The 24,124-nt window shown below is 41.2% G+C and overlaps 2 protein-coding genes across 5 annotated transcripts in view; both read right to left on the bottom strand.

Moving 5' to 3' along the window:
- Nucleotides 1-5,136: 5,136 nt before the first annotated feature.
- LOC127651177 (store-operated calcium entry-associated regulatory factor-like) lies at nucleotides 5,137-9,920 on the bottom strand. 2 transcript variants are annotated; one of them, XM_052136887.1, is made up of 6 exons: nucleotides 9,609-9,917; nucleotides 7,817-7,995; nucleotides 7,168-7,636; nucleotides 6,840-6,999; nucleotides 6,610-6,704; nucleotides 5,137-5,748 (listed from the first exon to the last, which is right to left on the bottom strand). In XM_052136887.1, exons 1-6 carry the CDS (start codon nucleotides 9,676-9,678, stop codon nucleotides 5,723-5,725), a joined length of 999 nt encoding a protein of 332 aa, XP_051992847.1. In that variant the 5' UTR covers nucleotides 9,679-9,917; the 3' UTR covers nucleotides 5,137-5,722. The 2 variants fall into 2 exon arrangements, with proteins under 2 accessions (XP_051992847.1, XP_051992849.1); XM_052136889.1 differs by lacking the exon at nucleotides 5,137-5,748 and having other exon boundaries at nucleotides 6,626-6,769; nucleotides 9,609-9,920.
- Nucleotides 9,921-10,448: 528 nt separating this feature from the next.
- Nucleotides 10,449-24,124, bottom strand: part of slc24a2 (solute carrier family 24 member 2) — a 28,084-nt gene continuing 14,408 nt past the window's right edge. Inside the window, exons 4-10 of one of the 3 annotated variants that reach the window (XM_052136883.1) lie at nucleotides 23,983-24,091; nucleotides 23,824-23,898; nucleotides 23,478-23,554; nucleotides 23,209-23,346; nucleotides 20,981-21,070; nucleotides 13,321-13,487; nucleotides 10,450-13,222 (exon numbers count right to left, since the gene is read on the bottom strand). In XM_052136883.1, coding sequence (XP_051992843.1) covers nucleotides 12,973-13,222; nucleotides 13,321-13,487; nucleotides 20,981-21,070; nucleotides 23,209-23,346; nucleotides 23,478-23,554; nucleotides 23,824-23,898; nucleotides 23,983-24,091 — 906 coding nt within the window. In that variant the 3' untranslated portion in view covers nucleotides 10,450-12,972. Of the gene's footprint in view, nucleotides 13,223-13,320; nucleotides 13,488-20,980; nucleotides 21,071-23,208; nucleotides 23,347-23,477; nucleotides 23,555-23,823; nucleotides 24,092-24,124 lie in introns of all 3 variants that reach the window. The other 2 variants (XM_052136884.1, XM_052136882.1) reach the window with 2 other exon arrangements.

Here is a 24,124-nt window from a genome sequence, read left to right as displayed (position 1 = left end):
AAGACACTCAACTCTACTTGCCTTTATAGCCCAACAACACCACAGCTACTGCTCGAATCGCTACCTGCCTGGCAGACATCTCGGCCTGGTTGAAGGAACCCCACCTGCAACTCAACCCAGCCAAGACCGAACTCCTTGTCTTTCCAGCCAACCCTGATGTTGAACACAACATCACCGTGCAGCTGGGTACAACTACAGTATCACCTTCCAAAACGGTCAGAAATCTAGGGGTAACCATCGATAACAAGCTAAATTTCACAGACCACATCTCAAAGACTGCAAGTTCATGTAGATTTACACTCTACAATATCAGGAAGATAAGACCATTCCTCTCTGAACATGCCACACAACTTCAGTCACTTGTCATAACTAGACTGGACTACTTTAACTCTCTCATTGCAGGCCTCCCTGCATGTGCAATTAGACCTCTGCAAATGATCCAGAATGCAGCAGCACGTCTGGACTTTAATGAACCAAAGAGAGCACATATTACACCACTCTTTGTCTCTCTCCACTGGGTGCCTGTTGATGCACGTATTAAATTCAAGGCTCTGATGCTGGCATACAAAACAGTCACTGGATCTGCTCCAGCATACCTAAAATCATTTCTGCAGAACTACACGTATTAATATATATAGACAACTGTTAGTTCCGATCCTCGAATCTGATTGGACGAGAGACGTTCCATGAGTACTGATGTCTCTGAACATCAGCACTCAGACGCTTCACTGTTTGTATCACTTCACTGTTTGTATCACACTAAAGTGTAAGAGAAGAGCAGATGTGTAAAAGGTTAGATGTGTCTCTTGACATTTATTTTTGTGACATTGCAGATTTTAGCCAGCAGGTGGCTCCAAACCATTTTGGTTTGTAAATGAGTCACGTGAATCACCATTTAGTTCATTCATCGGCACTCTGTGATTTCTGGGTTCTCTTTCAGTCAAGATTGACACAGACCACTCTATGGGAAAGTTGCTCCTTCGCGCGACTGCTCTTAAAGGCTTTTAAACACGCCTTTAGGCAGCAGGAATTGGCTGCTAACATCGGGAGCCCCACCCTCCAAAATAAAATCAGGCAGCAGCTCAATTCCTCTTCAGAATTTCATTCTTCAAGTCTCGCTCTACAAGTTCTACTTGGATTTGATATTTGAATTGGCCAAATACAGCAATTTAACTGCTCGAGGAAGTGTTTGACCTCGACTTTGAGCATTGTGGTATTCTGTGATTGATTTCATCACATTCGGTTTGGCTTGACCTTCAACTTATTCACCGCTGCATCAGGATAATTTATTATAAATCTCACGATACCTTGGCTGCTTCGGCTTGCTTGAGGAGAAAAGAAAGTTTCCTCTCAGACTCACACTAACTGCTAGTTGTGTGACCGCTTCGGCTTGCTGCTCACTACGTAGGAGTTTGTGCTGTCTACAGGGACACTTACACTCGATGGACATGTGTACTACCATGCATAAAGCACGTCACAATGTGCAGCCTTGCCCGAATGCATGTGGGAACAATATCGAGAGGAAAGACTCGCATTGCGTTTGTGCTTTGTGTCTCGGACTGGAGCATGCAATCAATACCACTTTGATTTGAACCCTGCAAAAGCGATACGAGTCATTCCAGCTGAGATTTGAGCTGTCTGATTGTCTTGGATCAGACCCACTCATTTCGGATTTGGTGATGCGGGAAGAGGACGAGGCTCAAACAGCTGAATGGGTGGCACAAATGACCCCAAAGCTCAATCCTCCTCATGCCGAGCAGGATGAGCCCTCTGAGGAAGACAGTAATGACTCAGAGGAGAGCGATGAAAATGGTAATGACTTCCTCCCCAGTGCTCAGCTCGCCGTTCAGAAGGACCCGTTCACAGCCGGTGACCCATTTGTCACAGTTTGCCATTGTGCGGCTAATGGCATCAAATGGTCTGCGGCTCCACCAATACAAGCCACCAACAGACTGGATGGGAACTTTCTTCCTATGTCCTCCTCCTCTTCTAAACAACCGTCCCAGCATTTGAGAACTGTCTCCTAGATGTAACGAAAACGTGAGATAAACACTTTTCTGCACGAGTGCCTGCTGCAGGGTATAATGTGTATTTGGACACAGAGGATACTGTGAACAGAGGCTTTTTGGATTGCCATGAAGTGGAACAGTCTCTAGCCGCCTATTTGGCCTCTTAGACAAATTTTGGGATGAATTCAGCACTTCAACTGCCTCAGAGACAGCCCAGCTTCTTGATAAAATCTACAGTCCCAGGTGCAAGTAGTTACAGCACAGAACTCTGTTTCTCTACTGGTTGAATATGTAGCTGAGCTGCAGGCTGATATGGGCACCGATTTTGAGGAGAGTAAGCTGGTTAAGGACATATGGAGCAAAATATGCACTGCTATGTACATTTTCGTGAGGACGACAAGATGCTCCAACCAAGAGGTGGGTCATGCCATGGGCTTGACAGTGGCAGCTCAATGCCATGTATGGCTTAACCTCTCCAAGGCGATGGAAAATGACCATCAATTATTCCTTGATACTCTTGTGTCTCCTGAATGATTTTCGGCTCAGCAGTGGCAGCTATGCAGGCTCGATGTCTAAGAAGAAAGAACATGGCTTTTAGCTGTCTTTTGCCCCGCAAACAAACTCCGATGCTAGAAGCTATTTCTCACTTTCCACCCGCCATGCACAGTGTTTCGGCATGCCCATCACTGGGCACCTCCTAAACACCCTCAGCACACAGCCTGTCTTCCCTAGCATGCTCCTAATTTTGCTGCCCCACAAGGAGCTTGGGCAAGGAGACCTCATCCTCCTGCACTGGAGAGCCATCAGGGATGCAACCACTCCGTGAAAAAGAAGAAGCAGGGGTAGCTATGTACTTGCCCCGCGATCCACTGAGAGGAGTGAGGCTGGTGATAGTTTGTCCTGCCTCCCCTCATTCAAAGTTATCCCCACTTGTAGTGAGGGGTCAGTTGAAAACGGCAAAGTTCAGAGAAATGCCCACAGTGTGTTCTCACTGCCCAAGGCAGTCAATTCTGTGTTCATGTCACACAAATACTCACATGCACAAAAATAATAAAGACCAAGAGCCTTGTTCCACAACTGCCCTGATTAATGTTTGCAGCACAAGCATTGAAAACAAAAAAGTGTTTTCACAAAAACATTCAAGTCATTTTTATTTGCATAGCACTTTTCACAACACAGAAAATTTCAAAGCAGCTTTACAGTAACAGTTTTTATCCTTAAAGTCCAAAGATCATGTTGCATTCTCTAGCCTTGTTGTTAACGCATTCGCCGCTCATGCTGGAGACCATTGTTTGAGTCCCATTAAAAGCATAATTTTCTTTTTTATCAGGTGTTGTTTTCTCTAAGGATAACCAATAAGCATTAGCATAAAATGTATGTGTGACTTGTTTTGTGATATTAGTTTGTAGTAAATATACACTTTGAGGGTAGCAAAGATGTGCCAGAATCAGGCATGGAAACTGGTAACAATTAATCAGTCACTTTACTTTAGAGAAAGTTAAAAGTGAAACATTGTTTATCCCAATGCTCCTAATGAAAGGATTTTGACAGATGAACATGGAGAATTATATACCGTTCGATGCCATGGTGTGTCAATGAACTTAGACTAAAGTCATTCATGTATTGCTTTAACTTAGGATCTTATACATAATTTTGACTATTTATGTCAAAAAATATAAATTATTTATATTAAAAAAAATTTTTTACTTCACTTTACTCACTATAATATAACTCTTTTGTAATGACTTTATGTTAATGTACATGAAAATTCAAGAATCATGATAGATAATAGGGCAATTCCACTGATCTGCTCTTCCCAACACATTTTCTTCAATGGTATTGGTCTACAATTTGACATATGTAGCACTTAATGAATTAGTTGTTTGAAGCTGATTTGCAATAAGTTATGTGCTGTATCTGTTCTTTTGCATCACAGATGATTCAGGGAGGAGAGAGGATGAGTTAATTGAGGATAGTACTAGAGTGGAAGATTTAGGAACTGTAGAAACAGGCCCAGCCAGAGCAAAACTCAAAGAATACCCTCTCACCAGCTTTGGACTACAGGGAAGTGGTTGCTAGTGTGAAAATAAAATGGTTTGGTCTAAGCCCCGGATGTCCCTCAATGCTGGAAACGCCTCTGTCATGGTGCATGTGAAGAGTACCTCTAAGCCATGTGGGTCAAGGGTTGAGTCCTGCGGTCCAGTAAATAGTATGAAAGAACTGATCCAGACCTGTGCTTCAACACCTGAGAATTAAAAATAATGGTAAATGGTCTGCACTTTATAACGCCTTTTAAACCTTAGCGGTTACCAAAGCGCTTTACACTGTATCCCATTCAACCGCACACCAATGACGGCAGAGCCACCATAAAAAGCGCTAGCCTGCCATTGGGAGCGACTCAGTATAGTGTTTTGCCCAAGGACACTTTGGCATGTGGAGTCATATGGGCTGGGAATCGAACCTCCAGCCCAGCGATTAGTGGCCAACCCGCTCTACCAACTGAGCCACAGCCGCCCCTCATCCTTTCATCTATTGAAATGAGGTCTGGATTTTGCCAGGTTGAACATAACGATTCGGATCAGGGAGAGATGAATGTAGAACACAGTGAGGAGAGATCTCCCCTTCTGGCTCCCAGAGAAGAAACACCTAAAGCAAAGAGAGGTCACTCTTTGCTTTCTCATATTCAAGCCTCCCTAGCTAGAATCTTCCAAAAAATAGATGCCATGAAACCATGTAGTTGAAAACTGAATTTGCATTGAAGTGCATGAAGCAGGAAGAGGGCAACCCGAATAAGATAACTAGTGCAACCAGAAAATTGGAGTGCAAGAAACTAAAACATTAATAAGTGTTTGCTGTGCACAATCTGACTTTGTTTTTTGTTTTTACCCGTATTCCTAGTGTAAATTTTAATGATTATTTTCATACTTTTCTTAATCTGTAACCTTAATGCATTTTACACGCTCTTGTAATAAACAACACAAAACTGTTTATTACTTATTATTCAATGAATGAAATTTGTATATTTCATGTTTATAACCTTTGCTACATAATATTATTGAAAAAGGTGATAACCAAAACTTCAACAGAAAAGTACTTCAATATAAAACACAACAAGCAATCTGGACAGAGTAAGCTTTTTATTATACGAGCATCTCATGCTTCAACTTAACCTCTCCAGATCATCATACACATTTTAACTTGTGTTTTAACTTACTACAGCATGTCTAAAGTAATGTCCAGTATTAGCAAATTAATCTCTCACACACAAAGTGGTGGTATTAAAAACCAAGCACCTAATAATATTTTAGTTTTGCACATATAAAAGTGCATCAACCTATATTTTAAGGTACAATTTACTGTAAAACATTTATAGAAAAATGTGTTCACTTAAATCAATTATAGCTATATTTTATTCAAAATCCTTTTGATTTCAAACTATGAACGAACCAAGATTTTCTTTTGGTAAGTAACTGTGTGTCTTGCAGACACAGCTCATTTTTATTGAATGAATTCAGAGTTAAACTCTACAAAAGAAGGCAGCATGTTTTTAATGAGTGAGAACAGCAACCAACTATCGGTAACCCATATCAATAACATGCTTAACATGGTAAGACCCATAATAGGCCTAAAAAGGTTTCATTCTGTGCAAAGCAGTCATGACCATCTGTGAACCGAGGTTGAGTGTGGGTGTCCATCTAGGAGCTGGTCTTGAATCATCTTTTTTTTGTTCCTCCAAAACCTGCACCAGAAAACACCTTTAATAGATCTCATAATTTGAACACATGTTTGATTGACATGCAGCCTAATCTATAATAGTCTCAGCCTCAGACATTTTGCTACATTTAAAATCTGGCTACACAAGACTATAATCATAATGACATTGTAGGACTGAAATGATAAGAGTGTGCTTTGATATGAATACACTTTATGGGAGTTTAGATTAAAAACACATCTCGCATCTATATCAGAGTTTATAGAGTTTTAGGGTGCTTTCACCCTTAGCAGTTAGGTTTGTTTGAAGTCAAAGTATGACTCATTTGTCTAACATGAATGCTGTTTTCCAAACATGCGTCTGCTTGAAAAGGTGGTCTGGAGTGAGGTGCATGTAAATTCTGGCACGGTTTGCTGCTGATATAAATGCAATCCTCCTATATTGCATAAGTGAACAACTATTGACAATATAATTAACATCTTTGCATCTTCCAGATCTCAATTATTATGGTATAATTAATTTCTCATACTTGCTTGTCACCAAGTAAATCGGCTTCAAAGAACATCTTATATTCTTTGCATATCTTGAAATGCATCTGCGGGCCCGCGGCAGATAATACCTAACATTTTCCACATCTTTGCACAAAGTGAATGCATCCGTGGTAGACAAATGCAAATGCTGTTCTCTGCATGTTAAGCCTTGGTGGTAAATCCAAAGAGACAACACTTGGAGTTTTTAAGTGGTAAAAAGCTGCAGCTTATGCTCATGTTGATGAGGTAATCAGACCATGGTTGAGACCCAAATAATATGATGTGAACAGAGACTAGCCATGCAGGGAGAGGGGGGAGGAAACAAACTCAGGTTCAGACCAAGCAATCTGTAATTTACCTGAGGCAGTGCGTGTTCCTGAGCTTGTTGGTGGTGGTGGAGGAGAGGGTCTGCTGAAGTAGGATTGTCCCGTAGAACCCATGGGTGGTTGCTGTCTATACAAGTCAAGTGAAGATGGTTTGGTTGAATATATAGCACTGTCCAGTTGTTACTGGATCACCTGAATCAGATGTTATATCAGGTGTAAACGGGGTCTGTAATGAAAGGTGGAATACATAGCTCTCACTCACCTCTGACTCCCAAACAGGTATCCCAGAATTCCACCTGTGCCCATTCCAGTCCAGAATCCACCACCTCCAGATCTGTTTCCACCAGTGGAACCAGTCCAAGAATTTTGAGGTCTGGTATATGAGTCAGAAAAGCCATACCCAGGCCTTGAGCTAGAATGGTCTGTAGATTGACATAGATAGGGAAACCTAAATCTTAAACACTCCTTACAGATGAATATTATGCAAACATTTTGGTTACCGTTACCAGTGAACAGGCTTTCAATATGTGGTGCAGACATTACACACTTCAGCTTTAATGAATGGGGATCTTTCTCCATTTTACTATTACCTGTGTAATCTGGCTTAAATCCAGGGGGTGGTGGTCCCATGCCATGGCTGTTATCCCAGGACCCACTGAACCCTTGGGTGCCATCACCATTGTGACTTTGTTGGCCCCGGGTAGGGCTGCACAAAAACATCTTGTACACACCATATGCCAACAGCAAAATGAAAGCAACCACAATAAGACCACTCACTCCATCATCTGATGGGCCGTTAGATTGCTGATAGTGGCCACCTCTCTGCTGCTGTTTCTGATTAGAGCCTTGGAAGAAGCTAGAGGCAAAGTCTGAAAAGCCAGAAGAGCCCCAGGAGCCATGAGTGTTCTCCTGTTTCCCTTTCGCTGTGAGCTCCAGTGTGTATTCCAGACTGCATGAGCCCTTCAGGACATACGCATCATTAGGACTGCTATAACCTTCACAGGAGACTTCCACACGGCCAAACCTGTACGCGTTATCCATGTCAGTCTTACATTCCCACTATAGACAGAGAGAAAAAGACTATGAATATTTTACACAAAAATGAAACATATATTTTTTTTTCAATCCATTCACCAACACTCTGATGCAAATTATTTATTTATTTTTACACACAGACACAATTTTTTTTTAAATTAGGTTTGTAATGTAATCAGCAGTGAGGCAAATTGTTGCCCTTACCTGTGTGTCTATGCCATCTGTTCCTCTGTTATAACACTGGACCACCTCTGGTACGAATGAGACACATCCAGCTGACCCCCCGACACACTGCAGCTGTAGAACCGGACTGGAGCGTCGTGCGGTGGTGTAGCGACCTTTGTAGAGGGTAAGAACCTGAACATCATTCAGCAACACAGCATCTGTTGCAGAATTGGAGATCCACAATCAAAAACAATCAAACTGCCAAAAAATGTCAATTAAGATTTACGCATTTCAATTTCCTAACAAAATTCCATCAAATTGAATTGCGTATACTTCAACAAGAAAAACATTCATAAATATTTTAAGTTTTATTAATTCATTTAGTTAAATATTACACAGTTCAATATGATGGAATTTTGTTATGAAATTGAAATGCGTGAATCTTAAATACAGAAGGTCAAATATACTTTTTTAAGTGCAGGTTCACATAACAATGGGTTTCCTTGCATTTAACCTCAACAAGAAGAAAAGGTAGTGTTTGCTATAAACTAGGGATGCCATTATCGAGTAATTTTGTCATCAAGTAACCCTCTAACTGACAAAAAACAAGCAATCAATTACTAGTACATTGAAATTAAAGAGTTAAAAATAACATAAGTGCATTGATATTTAGTTTTATTCATAGAAGTTACTAAAGAACGGTTTCAAAATAAGCTAACTTCCAAAAACTTCTATTTTTTTTAATAAATTAAAAGAACAGGGGGACCTGGGTAGCTCAGCGAGTATTGATGCTGACTACCACCCCTGGAGTCGCGAGTTCGAATCCAGGGCGTGCTGAGTGACTTCAGCCAGGTCTCCGAAGCAACCAAATTGGCCCAGTTGTTAGGGAGGGTAGAGTCACATGGGGTAACCTCCTCGTGGTCGCGATTAGGTGTTCTCGCTCTCAATGGGGCGCATGGTAAATCGTGCGTGGATCGCAGAGAGTAGCATGAGCCTCCACATGCGGCGTGTCCATGGTGTCATACACAACGAGCCACATGATAAGATGCACAGATTGGCTGTCTCAGAAATGGAGGCAACTGAGACTTCCGGATTGAGGTGAGTAACCGCACTACCAGAGTACCTACTAAGTAGTGGAAATAGGGCATTCCAAATTAGTACAAAATGGGGATAAAATATTTTTTTTTAATTTTAATGAACAACATGCATTAATAAAAATGAAAAATAATAATAGTAAAAAAAATTTGTATTCACCCAGAGCTTAGATAGAAACCAATGCTGACAGCATTGGGGTAATGAACATATAAACTATAAGTCTACAAACACATTTCATCATTTGTGAAACATTTTATTATTTCACAGTCAATTTGCAATATTTTCCAAAATATTTTCAAAAACAGTTATTATTTAACTGTTTTAATCACATTTCTTATTCAACTTAATATTATTACAACCTATTTTATATATATAAAGTATTATAAATATGACCACATCCCCCTAAAAAAAGAAATCACGAAAAAGCCCATGATTTTACATTAAAAAAAATAAATAATATTTTATTTAACTTATTAGTATTATGTTGATGTTGTTATATAAATAAAATATCACATGTTTAGATTATCATACTGGCCACACCCCCAAAACATTTGGTACCACAAAAATCCCCGGATATCCACATTATACAGGACACAGTGAAATGTATCTAACAAATAATAAACTCATGTTCATGCAAAAAAGATGCTCATATTACAGAGAACTAAATTCTTAGCTTTACAAAACCCACTAAAGCTTCACTGTCTGTTTCCAAACTAATTTGTCAACACTTATTCACCATTAGTCCAGCAGTTGATGTGAGGCACAATAAGCAAGAATTGCAGCAATGAAACTCCAGCACTCTTCATTTCTCCGAAAATGTCTTCTTTATCCTTGTGTTAGATAGTCTGGAGTGCGTCACTGAAGTCCTGTTCGTGGCTTTTAACAATAAGTGAAGGTAAAGATGATGTAATCAAAGTGAAATTGACAGCGCTTCATCAACGCAACATGACCTTAACTCACTTCCTCTTCCGTATTTCTGGTGATGCAAATTAACCTTTTCGCCATCTACTGACAGGTTACTTAAAGTCACTCAGTTCCCCCCCCCATTAAAAAAGTTTTACTCCTAAAGAAATTATTTATTTAAAAAAAATGTAAATTATGACACTCACATGAGAGGACTATTTTTTATTGTACTTGGGGCAGAGGCACCCTTGGGGTGGCTGCCATTTTGGAATCATGTGACCAGCTGAATAATACTCATCTTGTTATTGGACACTTTCACTTCAAGTGTTGAGAGACAAAATTATATAGCTGGAACACATAATTGGTATTTTCTTAATTAATAACAATGCCTCAATACTACTGAAACAGATGTTTTTGAACATTTAATTTTATATTATATTATAATATTAGTTTATTTGTCAAACAGAATATTTGTAAGTAAACAAATGTCCATTAGCCCAACATAATTTTGCTATTCACGATTAATATTTATGTGTATCAGAAAATGAAAACAGACCAATTAATGTTTAGATTGGGTTTATATTATACATTGTGCTGTTGTTAACATGTCATTTTGGTACACATGGATTGTTCACCTGTAAAGGTAACACAAAACAACCCTCATCAGCAAAAAATCTTTTAGAAAGCCATAAGTCTTAAAAAATGTATAACTGAGATGACACCTGCTACATAGATCCTAATAAAGTATGTATTGGTTATATATAAGCAAAATCCAGAGACCATTGATTTAACCTAGAATTAAAGTTTTTAAGATTATTTTATTTTATTTTATTTATTTTTTTTGCCTTTTAGCTCAGTGGAAATAAATATTAGCTTAATGGAAGTACAGGCTTGTTGGTCCTATTTAGAAGCCTCTCCACTGGCCTCTCCACTGGCAACAAAAATATGACTTTTTTTATTTCTCCAAAAAAAAAAAAAGCATTCTTTGTAAAATAACCTGGAAATATTTATTGCAAAGACCACATCTCATCCAGCTCGTGGAAAATAAGTAAAATGTATTAATTCCAGCTTGCTTCAAAGTGGTTGCTTCAAAGTACTGCAAAACTTGCATTTAAATTCAAATTAAAAAATAATTTCAGTTAAGTTAAGAATTCTATAAATTGGTGTTCCTTTAACTTCGGGATATTTCCAATGTCACAGGTTGATTTTCATTAAAAATGTACACATTTCAACTTTTAATTAAAACCTTTTTACTAGACATTCATTGTTTTTTCATACTTGTCATACTTGTATAGATTGTACTGTTTTAGTCTTGTCTCAGACCCAGACTTTTAAAATTAAACAATAGAAATCCATTGTAAAAATTCAAATTACTAAAATAAATAAACAAACTGTTTCAATATTTGTGAGAAAATTATTTCTATTGTTTTTTCAAAAATTAGGTCTGTCCCACACCAAACAATGTTCTCCCTAATATGTATTTTTTTATCTTTACAAAAGTTAGTGTTTACCAAATCAACAAAAATGTCAGTGAAGAGAATGCTTAAGATGAAATATGAGATGTATATGATGTTTGAAGAAAATAAAAAAAAAGTTCAAGGTAAATATCACTGGTGAGCAGAGTACTTTTATTTGGCGTCATTTCCAATCAATATGTAATTTTGCCAATTTACGCAAAAAGTGTCATTTTCGCCATTGAATTCTATTAAACACAAAAAGAATTTGAGATGTGGTGGAAATTACATTGTAGGGGTGATTTTCATGATTTACAGAAAAAGACAAATCTTCTGTGATGTATGTACAGTACACAAACGGTTGGACATTTTTAGCAGACAAATAAAAATTTTATTGAGTGTGTAAAACTTTTTAAAGAGACTTTACTTTCTAGAAATTAACAGTGCTAAAAGTATGTGAAGTTAAAGAAACACCTGTTTTCAAATGGACCTTCTTGATTATTTTAAGTAATTCTCTTTATGTGCGTGCTTATAAATCATTTTATTTTGTCCATCACTTATGTATATACACTATTTATAAATTGATAGATACATATAGTATGTATTTTTAACTAAGACTAATGGTCAACTGCAAAGCTTTTGTGTGCTCCATTCATTTTGTGAGCACCATTAGAGTACTTTCACTTTCCAATTTCATCCAATCATCCAAAATCATCAGAAATAGACAGAAATAAGAGATGCAGGCAGGTATGAATAATTGTTACAAAGTTCGGGCAAAGTGCAATGTACAGATCTATTCACATTTAAACCTGTTGGCAGCTACAAAAACAGTACAGTGAATAAAAGTTGAGGAATATTGCTCAAAAATTAGATATTGTGAAATTACAGAAATTAACGAGAGAGAGAGAGAGAGAGAGAGAGAGAGAGAGAGAGAGAGAGAGAGAGTTAGTTCTTTTAAAGCAGAGGATGTCATTCACCATTCATTGGAATTGCCAAATAAATCACATCAAATTAAACATCAGGCCGAGATAATAAACATGTAATATATTGCATTTACAAATAACATATTTAATGTGATTGATTATATTCAATAATACAATGAATGCTCCAAATCTGTGAGTTGGATTCTGATTATTTGTAGGCCTAGACTTCTGAAGACTATGTCTACAAGTCTATTTAATAAATTATATGATATACTCAGAAAGAAAATCCTTAAGTAACAATCAGAAAGGACCAATGTTCAGACAAAGCAAATATGGAGCTTTTTAGCTTTCTTAGTTTCTTTGACAGTTATTGATCAATACAAGGCTTTTAATATCATGAGCTTCAAAGTGCAGTACCAGGATCCAGTATAGTACCAGGATTTTGTTCTTTTGTTGTACATGTTGGTATTTATTTATTTTATTACATATTTGCACCATAGGTCTTCCTGAGCCTATAGACATTCTCCATAAATGTCTGTCTCCTCCTTGGATGTAGGTCTTAAAGTCCCTCTGTTCAAGTCCAGCCTCCGTATGCAGCATATTAAAAAATGGTTAAATCTACAGTACATCAAGTCTCTATGTACTGCCTTTGAGAATGCATGTATAATATTGCTACAGAAAATGCTACTCAGACTTCAGTGGATATGTGGACACATTGCCATATCCAAGTTTCCATATTATAGTAAGAACGCCCTGAGCTGTAAATGAGAAGGAACGGACTGTGACCCAAGATAAGGAAAAGGACATAAAGGAAAAGGAATTAGATGGAGACTGGGCAGACGATGATCTTGTCCTCCAGCATTACGCTGACCACCAAGAAGACAAAGTACAGGATGAACATGAGCAAACCCAGGAACTTGCTCATTCTCCACTTACATACAGCAATGGAGATAATGACGAAGAGCAGCATAAGAAAGAGCAGTACGATGGCGCAGAACAGACCATTGCTGCTCACTGTTACTGGAATCATGTGGTTGATCATTGAAAACATTAACCATGGAAATGGCAGGCTGGGGATGGTAAACAAACACAACAAGATTAGGCATTCAAATGATGCTTCAGTTAGTCAATGATTAATATTATTGTATCGATGATGAGGCTCTCTTACCCCACAGTAATGTCGAATATGTTGGACCCAACTGAGCTGGACACGGCCATGTCTCCCAGACCCTTCCGTGCAACAATAACACTGGTGATGAGATCTGGAATGGAGGTACCAGCTGCTAGAATGGTCAGACCCATGATCTCCTCCGTGATTCCAATAGTCTCTCCAACCTGCAAGAGAAATTTGCATTGCATTTTCAGTGAGCATGGTATTACACCCACTAACACACACATGCAAATATACTGTATAATCACCTTCTAAACTGCAAATGCACACACCATTACACACGAGCTTGGGATCCAATGGTAACCAAACTCATTCATTGACCTTCTACACATTAGTTCCAAAACCTAGTGAGCTCATCATCAATTTAAAGTACTGTATAATAGGCACTCTCCAGACATGAAAGCTTTTCCTAAAGGTAGTATTAGCATAGCAACATGTGCTAATGCTAGACTCTGCAGGAATCAATTGAGTGTGTCAAGTCTCATACACTTTGCGTAAGGAGCGTTATTTGTTTGCCGCACTTCAGTGACCGTTAACAGAGTTGCTGCAAATGTTGAGCGTTTCAAATCAACCCAGTTCCATTTCAGATATGATGCGGCCTCATATTTGTTTTGTAACAGAGCCATTGCCATCATTCTCTTTACTTCCTTAATAGAGTGCAACAATCTGGTTCCAGAAGTAGAAATCGCATTTATTTTGACATAGATTAATCGATTTTAAATGATAACGTATAAGCATTTAAGTTATGAAGCCCTCTGAGATTGTTGATCGACGGTATATGCTTCTGTTGAGACCATCAGCCTGCGTTATTTCAACTTAATTTTTCAAAGAATTGTTTAATAGCTGATTTTTTTGTGAAGAATTGTACTACCTGTGAATCCTCATGAGAACGACCCACCAATCAGAAAGTCGTGGTAAACAAACCGCGACAAATGAGCACTGCAGCAACCGCACACTCCAATGACACACTGTAAATGATGCAATCGAGTCTGTCTCCCTACACTCTCAAACTACTTATATATTTATATACTGTATCTCTGAATATTTTTCAACAAACTTAAAATATATTATTGCTCTACTTATAATTAACAACTTAAAATTATGCAATTAATCATGTCCCCTTGAAGCACCACCTGTTTTCTCCAGGGGACAGTAAGTGAAACCCCAGCTGTTTAAGCAACACGCTGCTCATACAGTGAACAAACCACACTTACCCAGCAGACAGCACAAGATAGAATAGATAGAATAGAATCCTTTATTTTGGTCACACATTATACAATTTTCTTTGCATAAAGTGAAATTTATTACTTTTCACATATTTCATTTTACAGTCAGAGTGCAGTGTCAGCCATGATATGGCACCCCTGGAGCAGATAGGGTTAAGGGCCTTGCTCAAGGGCCCAACAGTGGCATCTTGGTGGTGCTGGGGCTTGAACCCCCGACCTTCTGTTCAGTAACCCAGAGCCTCAACCACTGCCCCGCTCAGTGCTTCAATCTGATGGGCTGAGAGCGAATCACAGATGAGTCAATCACAGCTTAATTGAGCACAAATCGAACGCAGGGCTCTTAAGACCTAAAAATGGGATGCTTTTGACACGACGCATCCAAAGTGAGATGCTCGAAATGCGTCCATCTGAAGCATTGACGTATATTGACGCATCCTGAGACAAGCCCTTATATAAAATCCATCTTGGACAGATTGATGAATTCATAGACAAAAAGGATTGCTGTGAACTGTAGGCCATGTTCAGGTCACTATGTTCAATAATATTGGAATAAACACTACAGTATACTGAGTTCTAAAGCCACATTTTGTCTTATAAATGCTTTACTCATCTGCCACAATAATATAAGGCATTTTAATTATCTGAATTATTATTTTTTTGTACAATATATATTTTTTAATAATTATTTAAATATAACTATTCATAATTATTTAATCATTATTTATTGAATTATTGTTATTTGAGGGGCTTTCTCAGCAAATATTTATAGCTGCGATTACTTTAGATTGATTTGATTAATTAATCGGCATACCATGTAATTAATTTGATAAAAAATTTAACCGATTGACAGCCCTACTTAAATGAATAATTATAAATATTTTCATTTTGTAAAATTGTATTATGTCAATCGCAATGCTTCATGGGATTGCAGTTAATTCCCATATTAAAGACGGGAGTTTGTAATGATGTCATTCACCTTGGAGCTAGTTGGTTTGGTTCTTGGCTCAGAACACTTTTATGAAATCCTTATGGAAAAAGTGAATGGGAAAAATACTTCCGGAACCAAGACTGCTGAAAAAGATTAAACACTCTCCCACCACAGTGTCATCTCTCCTTGTACATTATTGTTGATAACACTTAACAATGAATATTATAGGGGGCCAGGGTAGCTGAGTCACGAGTTCGAGTCCGGGGTGTGCTGAGTGACTCCAGCCAGGTCTCCTAAGCAACCAAATTGGCCCAGTTGCTAGGGAGGGTAGAGTCACATGGGGGTAACCTCCTCATGGTCACGATTAGTGGTTCTCGCTCTCAATGGGGCACGTGGTAAGTTGTGCGTGGAGTAGCATGAGCCTCGAAACGCGCTATGTATAAGATGCGTGGATTGATGCGCAGATTGACAGTCTCGGACGCAACTGAGATTCATCCTCTATCACCCGGATTGTGGCGAGTCACTATGTGTAACATTCACCTTGTCCCGTTTTGCCCTTACCTCTTCTTTGCCCATTTCGTCCCATATTTAACTCCACAGTCCCCTTGTTAGCGTGCACGTTCCCTGTTATTAGTTTCACCTGCACCCGCCCCCTCTGGCTCTCGCGCTCGCTCACATTCATCAGAGTATTAGATTCACCCGCACTCGTTCTAATCACTAGATTATTAGTCTCACCTGCACTGTTCGTTTTCCCCTATATATACGCTGCCCTTTCGCTTCACTCTTGTTGGTTATTGTTTAGTTTACCCCCTTTGCTTTGCCAGCTCTAGTGTTCCCCTAGCTTCCCCTGTCTTTTCCTCTCGCTTGTTTCGTTTGATATACTCTGATTCCCCGGCTTCGACCTAACGCTCCCCTTGACTACTCTTCACTGGATTTGCCTTTTTTGTACTGTTGCCTGCTTTGTTGAATAAAGCAGTTTTACTCCGACATTGTGACTGTCTCGTCTTGTGTGTGCATTACAGAATAACCAACCTTACAGAACAGTCACAATGGATCCCCCGGTGGATTTTCACAGCTCACTAGAGCGGATTTTCACGGCACGTTCTGCGCGAGAATCTACGTTTGGGAGGCATGACCGAGCGCTCGCGGCCCAGGGGCAGCAGGTACGTACTATTTCCAATTCATTTCACCATGTTCCGCCTGTGTCTGTCCCTGAGCCCGTTGATGCTCTCAACGCATCCGCGAGCGCCGTAAGCTTTCCACCCCCAGAGAGGTTTGATGGCGCTTCGGAAGCTTGCCAAGGGTTTTTTATGCAGGGCAGCGGTTTTGGAACTTTAAAACGTGCCCTTAACATTATGGACCCAGCGGCCCAACTCTTGGTTTTGCGTCAGGGGAGTCAACCCTTGGAGGCTTATGTGGTTGACTTTTGTGCCCTGGCTAACCAGGTGAACTTTGATGAGGTGGCTCTGAAAGACATTTTTCAATGTGGACTGAATGAGCCAACCTCATCGTTCATGCCTGGTGGTCGCTGCTCCCTCAACCTCGCTCAATTTATTGACCTCGCCCTACTGTTCGCTGGTTCCTCATTTACTGTGGGGGAAGCAGACACTGAACCAGAGTTCCACGCCACGGCCCCAGTCTCGAAGCCTGCCACGGCCCCAGTCTCGAAGCCTGCCACGGCCCCGGTCTCGAAGCCTGCCACGGCCCTGGTCTCGAAGCCTGCCACGGCCCCAGTCTCAAAGCATGCCACGGCCAGCGAGCCAGCGCCTATAACCTCGACCGTCCCCATGGCCACGCTGCCTATTGGCCGAAGGAGAAAGAGAAGGAAGAGGACACCTTCTCCCCAGTCTCGTCTTGTGCTCAAGACCACAGAGGTTCCCTCAGAGTCTTCCACGGCTCTGCCGGCCTCTGCTCCGCCCTCAGAGTCTTCCACGGCTCTGCCGAGCTCTGTTCCGCCCTCAGAGTCTTCCACGGCTCTGCCGGCCTCTGCTCCGCCCTCAGAGTCTTCCACGGCTCTGTGGGGCTCTGCTCCGCCCTCAGAGTCCTCCAGGGCTCCGCCTCTCGGGCCTCCCAGGGCCCCGCCTCTCGAGCCTCCCAGGGCTCCGCCTCTCGAGCCTCTCAGGGCTTCGTCTCTCGAGTCTTTCAGGGCTCCTCCTCCTCTCAAGCCTCTCAGGGCTTCGTCTCTCGAGTCTTTCAGGGCTCCTCCTCCTCTCGAGCCTCTCAGGGCTTCGTCTCTCGAGTCTTTCAGGGCTCCTCCTCCTCTCGAGCCTCTCAGGGCTCCGTCCCTCGAGTCTTTCAGGGCTCCTCCCCCTCTCAAGCCTCTCAGGGCTTCGTCTCTCGAGTCTTTCAGGGCTCCTCCTCCTCTCCAGCCTCTCAGGGCTTCGTCTCTCGAGTCTTCCAGGGCTCCTCCTCCTCTCGAGCCTCTCAGGGCTCCGTCTCTCGAGTCTTCCAGGGCTCCTCCTCCTCTCGAGCCTCTCAGGGCTCCGTCTCTCGAGTCTTCCAGGGCTCCTCCTCCTCTCGAGCCTCTCAGGGCTCCGTCTCTCGAGTCTTCCAGGGCTCCTCCTCCTCCCGAGCCTCTCAAGGCTCCGTCTCTCGAGTCTTTCATGGCTCCCCCTCTCAAGTCTCTCGAGCCCCCCAGGGCTCCGCCCCTCAAATCACTCGAGCCTTCCAGGGCTCCGCTCCTCAAGTCACTCGAGTCTTCCAGGGCTCCGCCTCCAGAGCCTCTCGAGTCTTCCCCGGCCTTTCTCCCCGAGCCTCCTACGGCTCCGCCTCCAGAGCCTCCTACGGCTCCCCCTCCAGAGCCTCCTACGGCTCCCCCTCCCGAGCCTCCTACGGCTCCGCCTCCCGAGCCTCCTATGGCTCCACCTCCCGAGCCTCCTACGGCTCTGCTCCCAGAGACTCCAGAGCTTTCTATGGCTCCCCCTCCAGAGCCTCCTACGGCTCCACCTCCCGAGCCTCCTACGGCTCTGCTCCCAGAGACGACAGAGCCTGCCAGGTCTTCGCCTCAGAAACCTCCCATGGTGCCACCTCCCTTGGCTCCGCCTCCAGAGCCTTCCAGGTCTTCGCCCCTAAAGCCTCCTTCGGCTCCACCTCCAGAGCCTTCCAGGCCTCCGCCTCTAGAGCCTCCCACGGCGCCACCGTCATTGGCTCCACCTCCTGAGCCTTCCAGGCCCCCGCCTCTAGAGCCTCCTACGGTGCCGCCTCCATCGGCTCCGCCGCCAGAGCCTTCCAGGTCTCCGCCTCTAGAGCCTCCTGCGGCACCACCTCCCTCTGCCCCGTCTCTTGGGCCCCCTATGGCACCGCCTCCTGAGGCCCCCGAGCCTTCCTCGGCGCCGCCTCCTCAGTCTCTCAGTGCCCCGCCTGCCGAGTCTCTCACGGCTCCGCCTTCCAGGGCTCCGTCTCCCAAGTCCTCCACGGCCCCGCCTTTCACGGCTTCGCCCCCGGAAACCCTTCCTCACCTGGTTCTGCCAGCTCCCCCAGTAACCGTTTGTCTGCCCAGACTTCCTGACCCTCTTCATGTCCTGTGGCCTTTCCCCTGGCCTCCTGACCCTCTTCCTGTCCTGTGGCCTCTTCCCTGGCCTCCTGACCCTGTTCCTGTCCCATGGCCACCTCCCAGGTCTCCTAGCCTAGTCCCTGTCCTGTGGTCACCTTCCAGGCCCCAGGACCCAGTCCCTGTCCTACAGTCGCCTTCCAGGCCCCCTGACCCGGTCTCTTCCCTATGTCTGCCCCCCAGATCTCCCGGCCACCCACCTGTCCGCTATGTTCCCCCTGACCTTGCCTTGAACTGCCCATTTACCCTGTGGACTGTTTCATTGCCCCTCGTTGCCCTCTTGGACTGCCCTCTTGTTCTTGTGCCCCTTGGACTGCCCTCTTTTTGTTTTTGGGTTTTTGTGGGTTTTCCGTTCTGGGGTTTTGTTCGTTGGGATCGTCTGGTATCCGATCCCTTGAGGGGGGGCTATGTAACATTCACCTTGTCCCGTTTTGCCCTTACCTCTTCTTTGCCCATTTCGTCCCGTATTTAACTCCACAGTCCCCTTGTTAGCGTGCACGTTCCCTGTTATTAGTTTCACCTGCACCCGCCCCCTCTGGCTCTCGCGCTCGCTCACATTCATCAGAGTATTAGTTTCACCCGCACTCGTTCTAATCACTAGATTATTAGTCTCACCTGCACTGTTCGTTTCCCCTATATATACGCTGCCCTTTCGCTTCACTCTTGTTGGTTATTGATTAGTTTACCCCCTTCGCTTTGCCAGCTCTAGTGTTCCCCTAGCTTCCCCTGTCTTTTCCTCTCGCTTGTTTCGTTTGATATACTCTGATTCCCCGGCTTCGACCTAACGCTCCCCTCGACTACTCTTCTGTGGATTTGCCCCTTTGATATACTCCGATTCCCCGGCTTCGACCTCACGCTCCCCTTGACTACTCTTCACTGGATTTGCCTTTTTTGTATTGTTGCCTGCTTTGTTGAATAAAGCAGTTTTACTCCGACATTGTGACTGTCTCGTCTTGTGTGTGCGTTACACTATGCCACCACGAGGACTTAGAGCGCACTGGGAATTGGCCATTCCAAATTGGGGAGAAAAAGGGGAGGGAAAAAAACCCAATGAATATTATGATACAACTAGCAGAATGTCAGATCCAGTCAAATCTGTACTCCAGTAAAAGCTGTTATTTAGGTTGATTCTAGACTTTCTGCAGAACACTTTTGACAGCAATGCTACTTGGGTTCACTAAAGGGAGTTTCTGCAGAGGGAGCTGATGCAGTGCTAGTGAACTGTTTGTTCTCAGGGAAATGACAAGAATAGCTAATTGGCTTTAGGATTTGGCTGATTTTATTGTGCTGCTCTGAGTTACAGATTTACAGCAGTGTTACAGGAGAGATCAACCTTCACCTGTGAATACCCCACATGGAAGATAAAACTCTTCATTCTCTTACACTTTCTATTCTTTTTTGAAAATACAGTATCCCACACAGTGATAGCAGTCTAATGGCTGGACATAAAAACATGAGGCTTGAGGAAATTGTGTAGTCACAAAAACTAAGGTGATAGAAATGGAGAAATCCAACATGACATTAGCCTAATTTTCATCCACATTTCACGCTGTTTTGTTATCGACAAAGTGAAAATGCGTAAAATATTTGGTGAAATTTCCCGTCTTCTACCTGTTTTCATTCAAATGGCCTTTTATCGATAAAAATGGTGTGTGTGATGATGTCATGCTTAAAAAAAAACTTTGTTTTTAAGTTTTAAAATGAAACAATAAAATATGAAACCAAGTGTTATTTATATTTATGGAAAGTAAGCACAAGCGCAATTTACAAGCAAACCTTGTACGTTTTCTTAGGATTTAAATGATAAAACAATACTGCTCAAAATGTTTGAATTAGAAATAACTTTCTTCACACAGCCACAAAAAATACACAACCTCAACTTTTGATAAATTGATGCTGGTAAAGTGTAACTGAGGGATGAATTGCGAGTTTTAGGTGTGTGTGCCTGATTACCTGATGAGCCCACCACACCATCAGGTAGGAGAAAACAGCAATCCAACTAATAGATCCCAAAAATGTAATGGGAAAGAACTTCTTTGAAGTCTTAGGAAAGCCATGGGAAAGATGGAAGGAAGAGAAGAGGGAAGAGTGAGGAAGGAACATTCACACATGTTATTAAAATATTACAATAATGTCACTAGTGCTATTGAAATGTATCATAACTATAATGACAAAAAACAGTGTGCTTTCTGTTGTTATTCAAATATAGTATTGAAGGAATAGTTCACCCCAAAATTATTCACTTTTCACTTTCATTAAATATCTTACATTTAGAGTACAACAGTCACTACTGGGGTGGTACTTAGTAGTGTAGTCTAGGGCATATGCAGACATGCATGTATGTATGCCCACCTATCTTTATTAGGATTTTGCATATGCCCGCCTGAAATAAGTGATGATAAGCATGGACACCAGAACAACGACTAGTCTTTTGACTCAGGACTTTCCATCTAACGCGATGCCACAGCACCATAGAGTGAATTGTGTGTGTGTGTGTGTGTGTGTATATATATATATATATATATATATATATATATATATATATATATTTATTTATTTATTTATTTGATTTAACTTATGCAATTAAACTTTGTAAAAATACTGCATGTTATAGCACCCATGCTAGTTTTTGATTCTCTTCACAGATGCTGGAAAACTGTGTCCTGTAATTATTACATCAACTGTTTTTTCTTTTATTTTTTGCCTTTTACTGCTGTAGGTGGTGGCTTTTCTCATGATATCAAATCATTTTAAATTATATTTCTAAGTAGGAAAACAATTTCACTATAAACAGAAAAGCACATTATAGTACACAAATAAAACAAATAACCATTAATTCTTATGTAGACTATATATGGTAATACTAGATAACGTGTTAACGTGAACATTACTACACTCATATTAGCTATACAATGCTTTACAGTTTATTGTGTACTATGCATCTATTAGTTTATTAATTAGAGCAATTATAAAGTATTAACAATTTTCATAGTAGCCTAATGAAAGGAACATTAATGACACATATTAATTTAATGAATTCACAGTATGCCCACCTCTTCAGACACTACTACACCACTGGTGGTACCTTCAAGTGGACATTTTTTGTACCATACCTCTAGTTAACTTTCTATATTATTTTAGAAGAACACTTTTAATATTATATTATAGAATAAAACACATTTAATATAATATTTTTTCCATCTGGGAACTAATAAAATGTATCTTAATGTTTCCTTAAAGAAATAGTTCAAGCAAAAATGAAAATTCTCTCATCATTTACTCACCCTCATGCCGTCACATAAGTGAATGACATTCTTTCATCTGCAGAACACAAATTAAGATTTTTAGACTAATTTCTCGGCTGAATAGGTCCATACAATGCAAGTAAATGGTGGTCAGATCTTTGAAGCTCCAAAAAGCACATAACAGCAGCTAAGTAATCCAAAAGACTCTTATTATATCCATGTCTTCAGAAACAATATGATGGGTGTGGGAGTGAAACAGATCATTATTTAAGTCCTTTCTTACTATAAATCTCCACCTTTGACCAGCCCTGACCAGTAGGTGGCGATATTCATGAAGAATGTGAATTGCCAAAAAAACAATTAATGAACTATGTAGAAGTGAAAGTGGAGATTTATAGTAAAAATGGAATTAAATATTGATCTGTTTCCAACCACACCTTTTATATAACTTCTGAAGAAATAGATTTGACCACTGGAGCCTTATGGATTACTTTTATGATGCTTTTTCACTTGCATTTACTTGCATTATATAAACCTACAGAGCTGAGATATTCTTTAAAAAAAAGTGCTTTCTACAGAAGAAAGAATGTCATACACATCTGGGATGGCCTGAGGGTGAGTAAATGATAGGAGAATTTTAATTTTTGTGTGAATTATTCCTTTAAGGGTACCTTTATGTACTCCAAACAAGGGTACCTCCCCAGTGACGGATTTTGTAAGGCAAAAAGTTGTTTGAAGATTTAAGAAAAATGTTGGTGTTCCAAATAAGACAAAGTCATTATTGGTTTGAAGCGACATTAGAGGCTGTGAATAATGACATCATTTTCATTTTTGGGTGAACTGTTCCTTTAAATATGGCTGCTCCATATTGAAGTCTGTGTGATATATGAAGACATCATATGACATCATATGTAAAAATAAAAATGTTCATCGTACATCTCTGCGGACATCTGGCAGTGTCAGCCACAATGGAAAGACGATGGGGAATATTAAGAGGTATGTAGCTTGCTTCCTTGCCGTCTCTGGCCATGCCAAGCTCAGAGGCTGGTCTTCATCATCCTCCTCCTCCTCTGCCTTTGAGATAAGAATCAAACAAATGTCAGTTTTTCTTGAATTTAAGGATTTAAATGTACACTATGTTGAACATCTGCAACGTGATTTGGTTTTGCAGTACTCTAAGAGGTGACTGAGTATAATGACATCACCTCAGGTCCAGCGTTGCCATTCATGGGCGGAGTGACCTCCACCTCCACATTAGAGCAGTTGGCAAGGTTCTTATCTACTGGGAAGTAACATGACAGAAAATGCAATGATGCGTAAGGGAGCAGTGAATGTAATGCAAGGTGTAAATATTTGTCTTTACAATCTTTCATCAAAATGTAATAACTTGCTCCACATCTGAAACAGTATTCTTTCCCAAATTTTCCACTTTTCACTATTCAGTCAATTAAATTAAGTCAAAGTCCTTGTTAAATATCCCGTTCCGCTAATCATATTACGGAAGTACAATGGTTTTTCATGTTTAAAATAAAAGCAAGAGTTAAAACTTACCAACACCATTTGTATCATCTTCCCCCTTCTTTCTTGCAATCTTGTGTAGAATAGATGCCTTCTCCTTAAACTTCCCTGGAGCATACATACAAAGGGAGTCTGTCATGTGTGTGTGTGTGTGTGTGTGTGTGTGTGATACAATTTGAATTGGCACATTACCTTCACTGAGAGGGTCAAGTGTGTGGATCATTAGCTGGAAGATGCTGTTTCTCATTAGACTATTGTGTAGAGATGCGGAGCTTCCTCCTCTCTGGAGGCGATGTTTAGTCTGCAGTGGGAAAAAATAAGTAACCAGAGGCCT

The sequence above is a fragment of the Xyrauchen texanus genome, chromosome 11 (genome assembly GCF_025860055.1).
Source record: "Xyrauchen texanus isolate HMW12.3.18 chromosome 11, RBS_HiC_50CHRs, whole genome shotgun sequence".
Classification (NCBI taxonomy): Eukaryota; Metazoa; Chordata; class Actinopteri; order Cypriniformes; family Catostomidae; genus Xyrauchen; species Xyrauchen texanus.
Note: the sequence above shows the minus strand (reverse complement) of the source record. Positions and strands in the feature narration are given on the sequence as shown.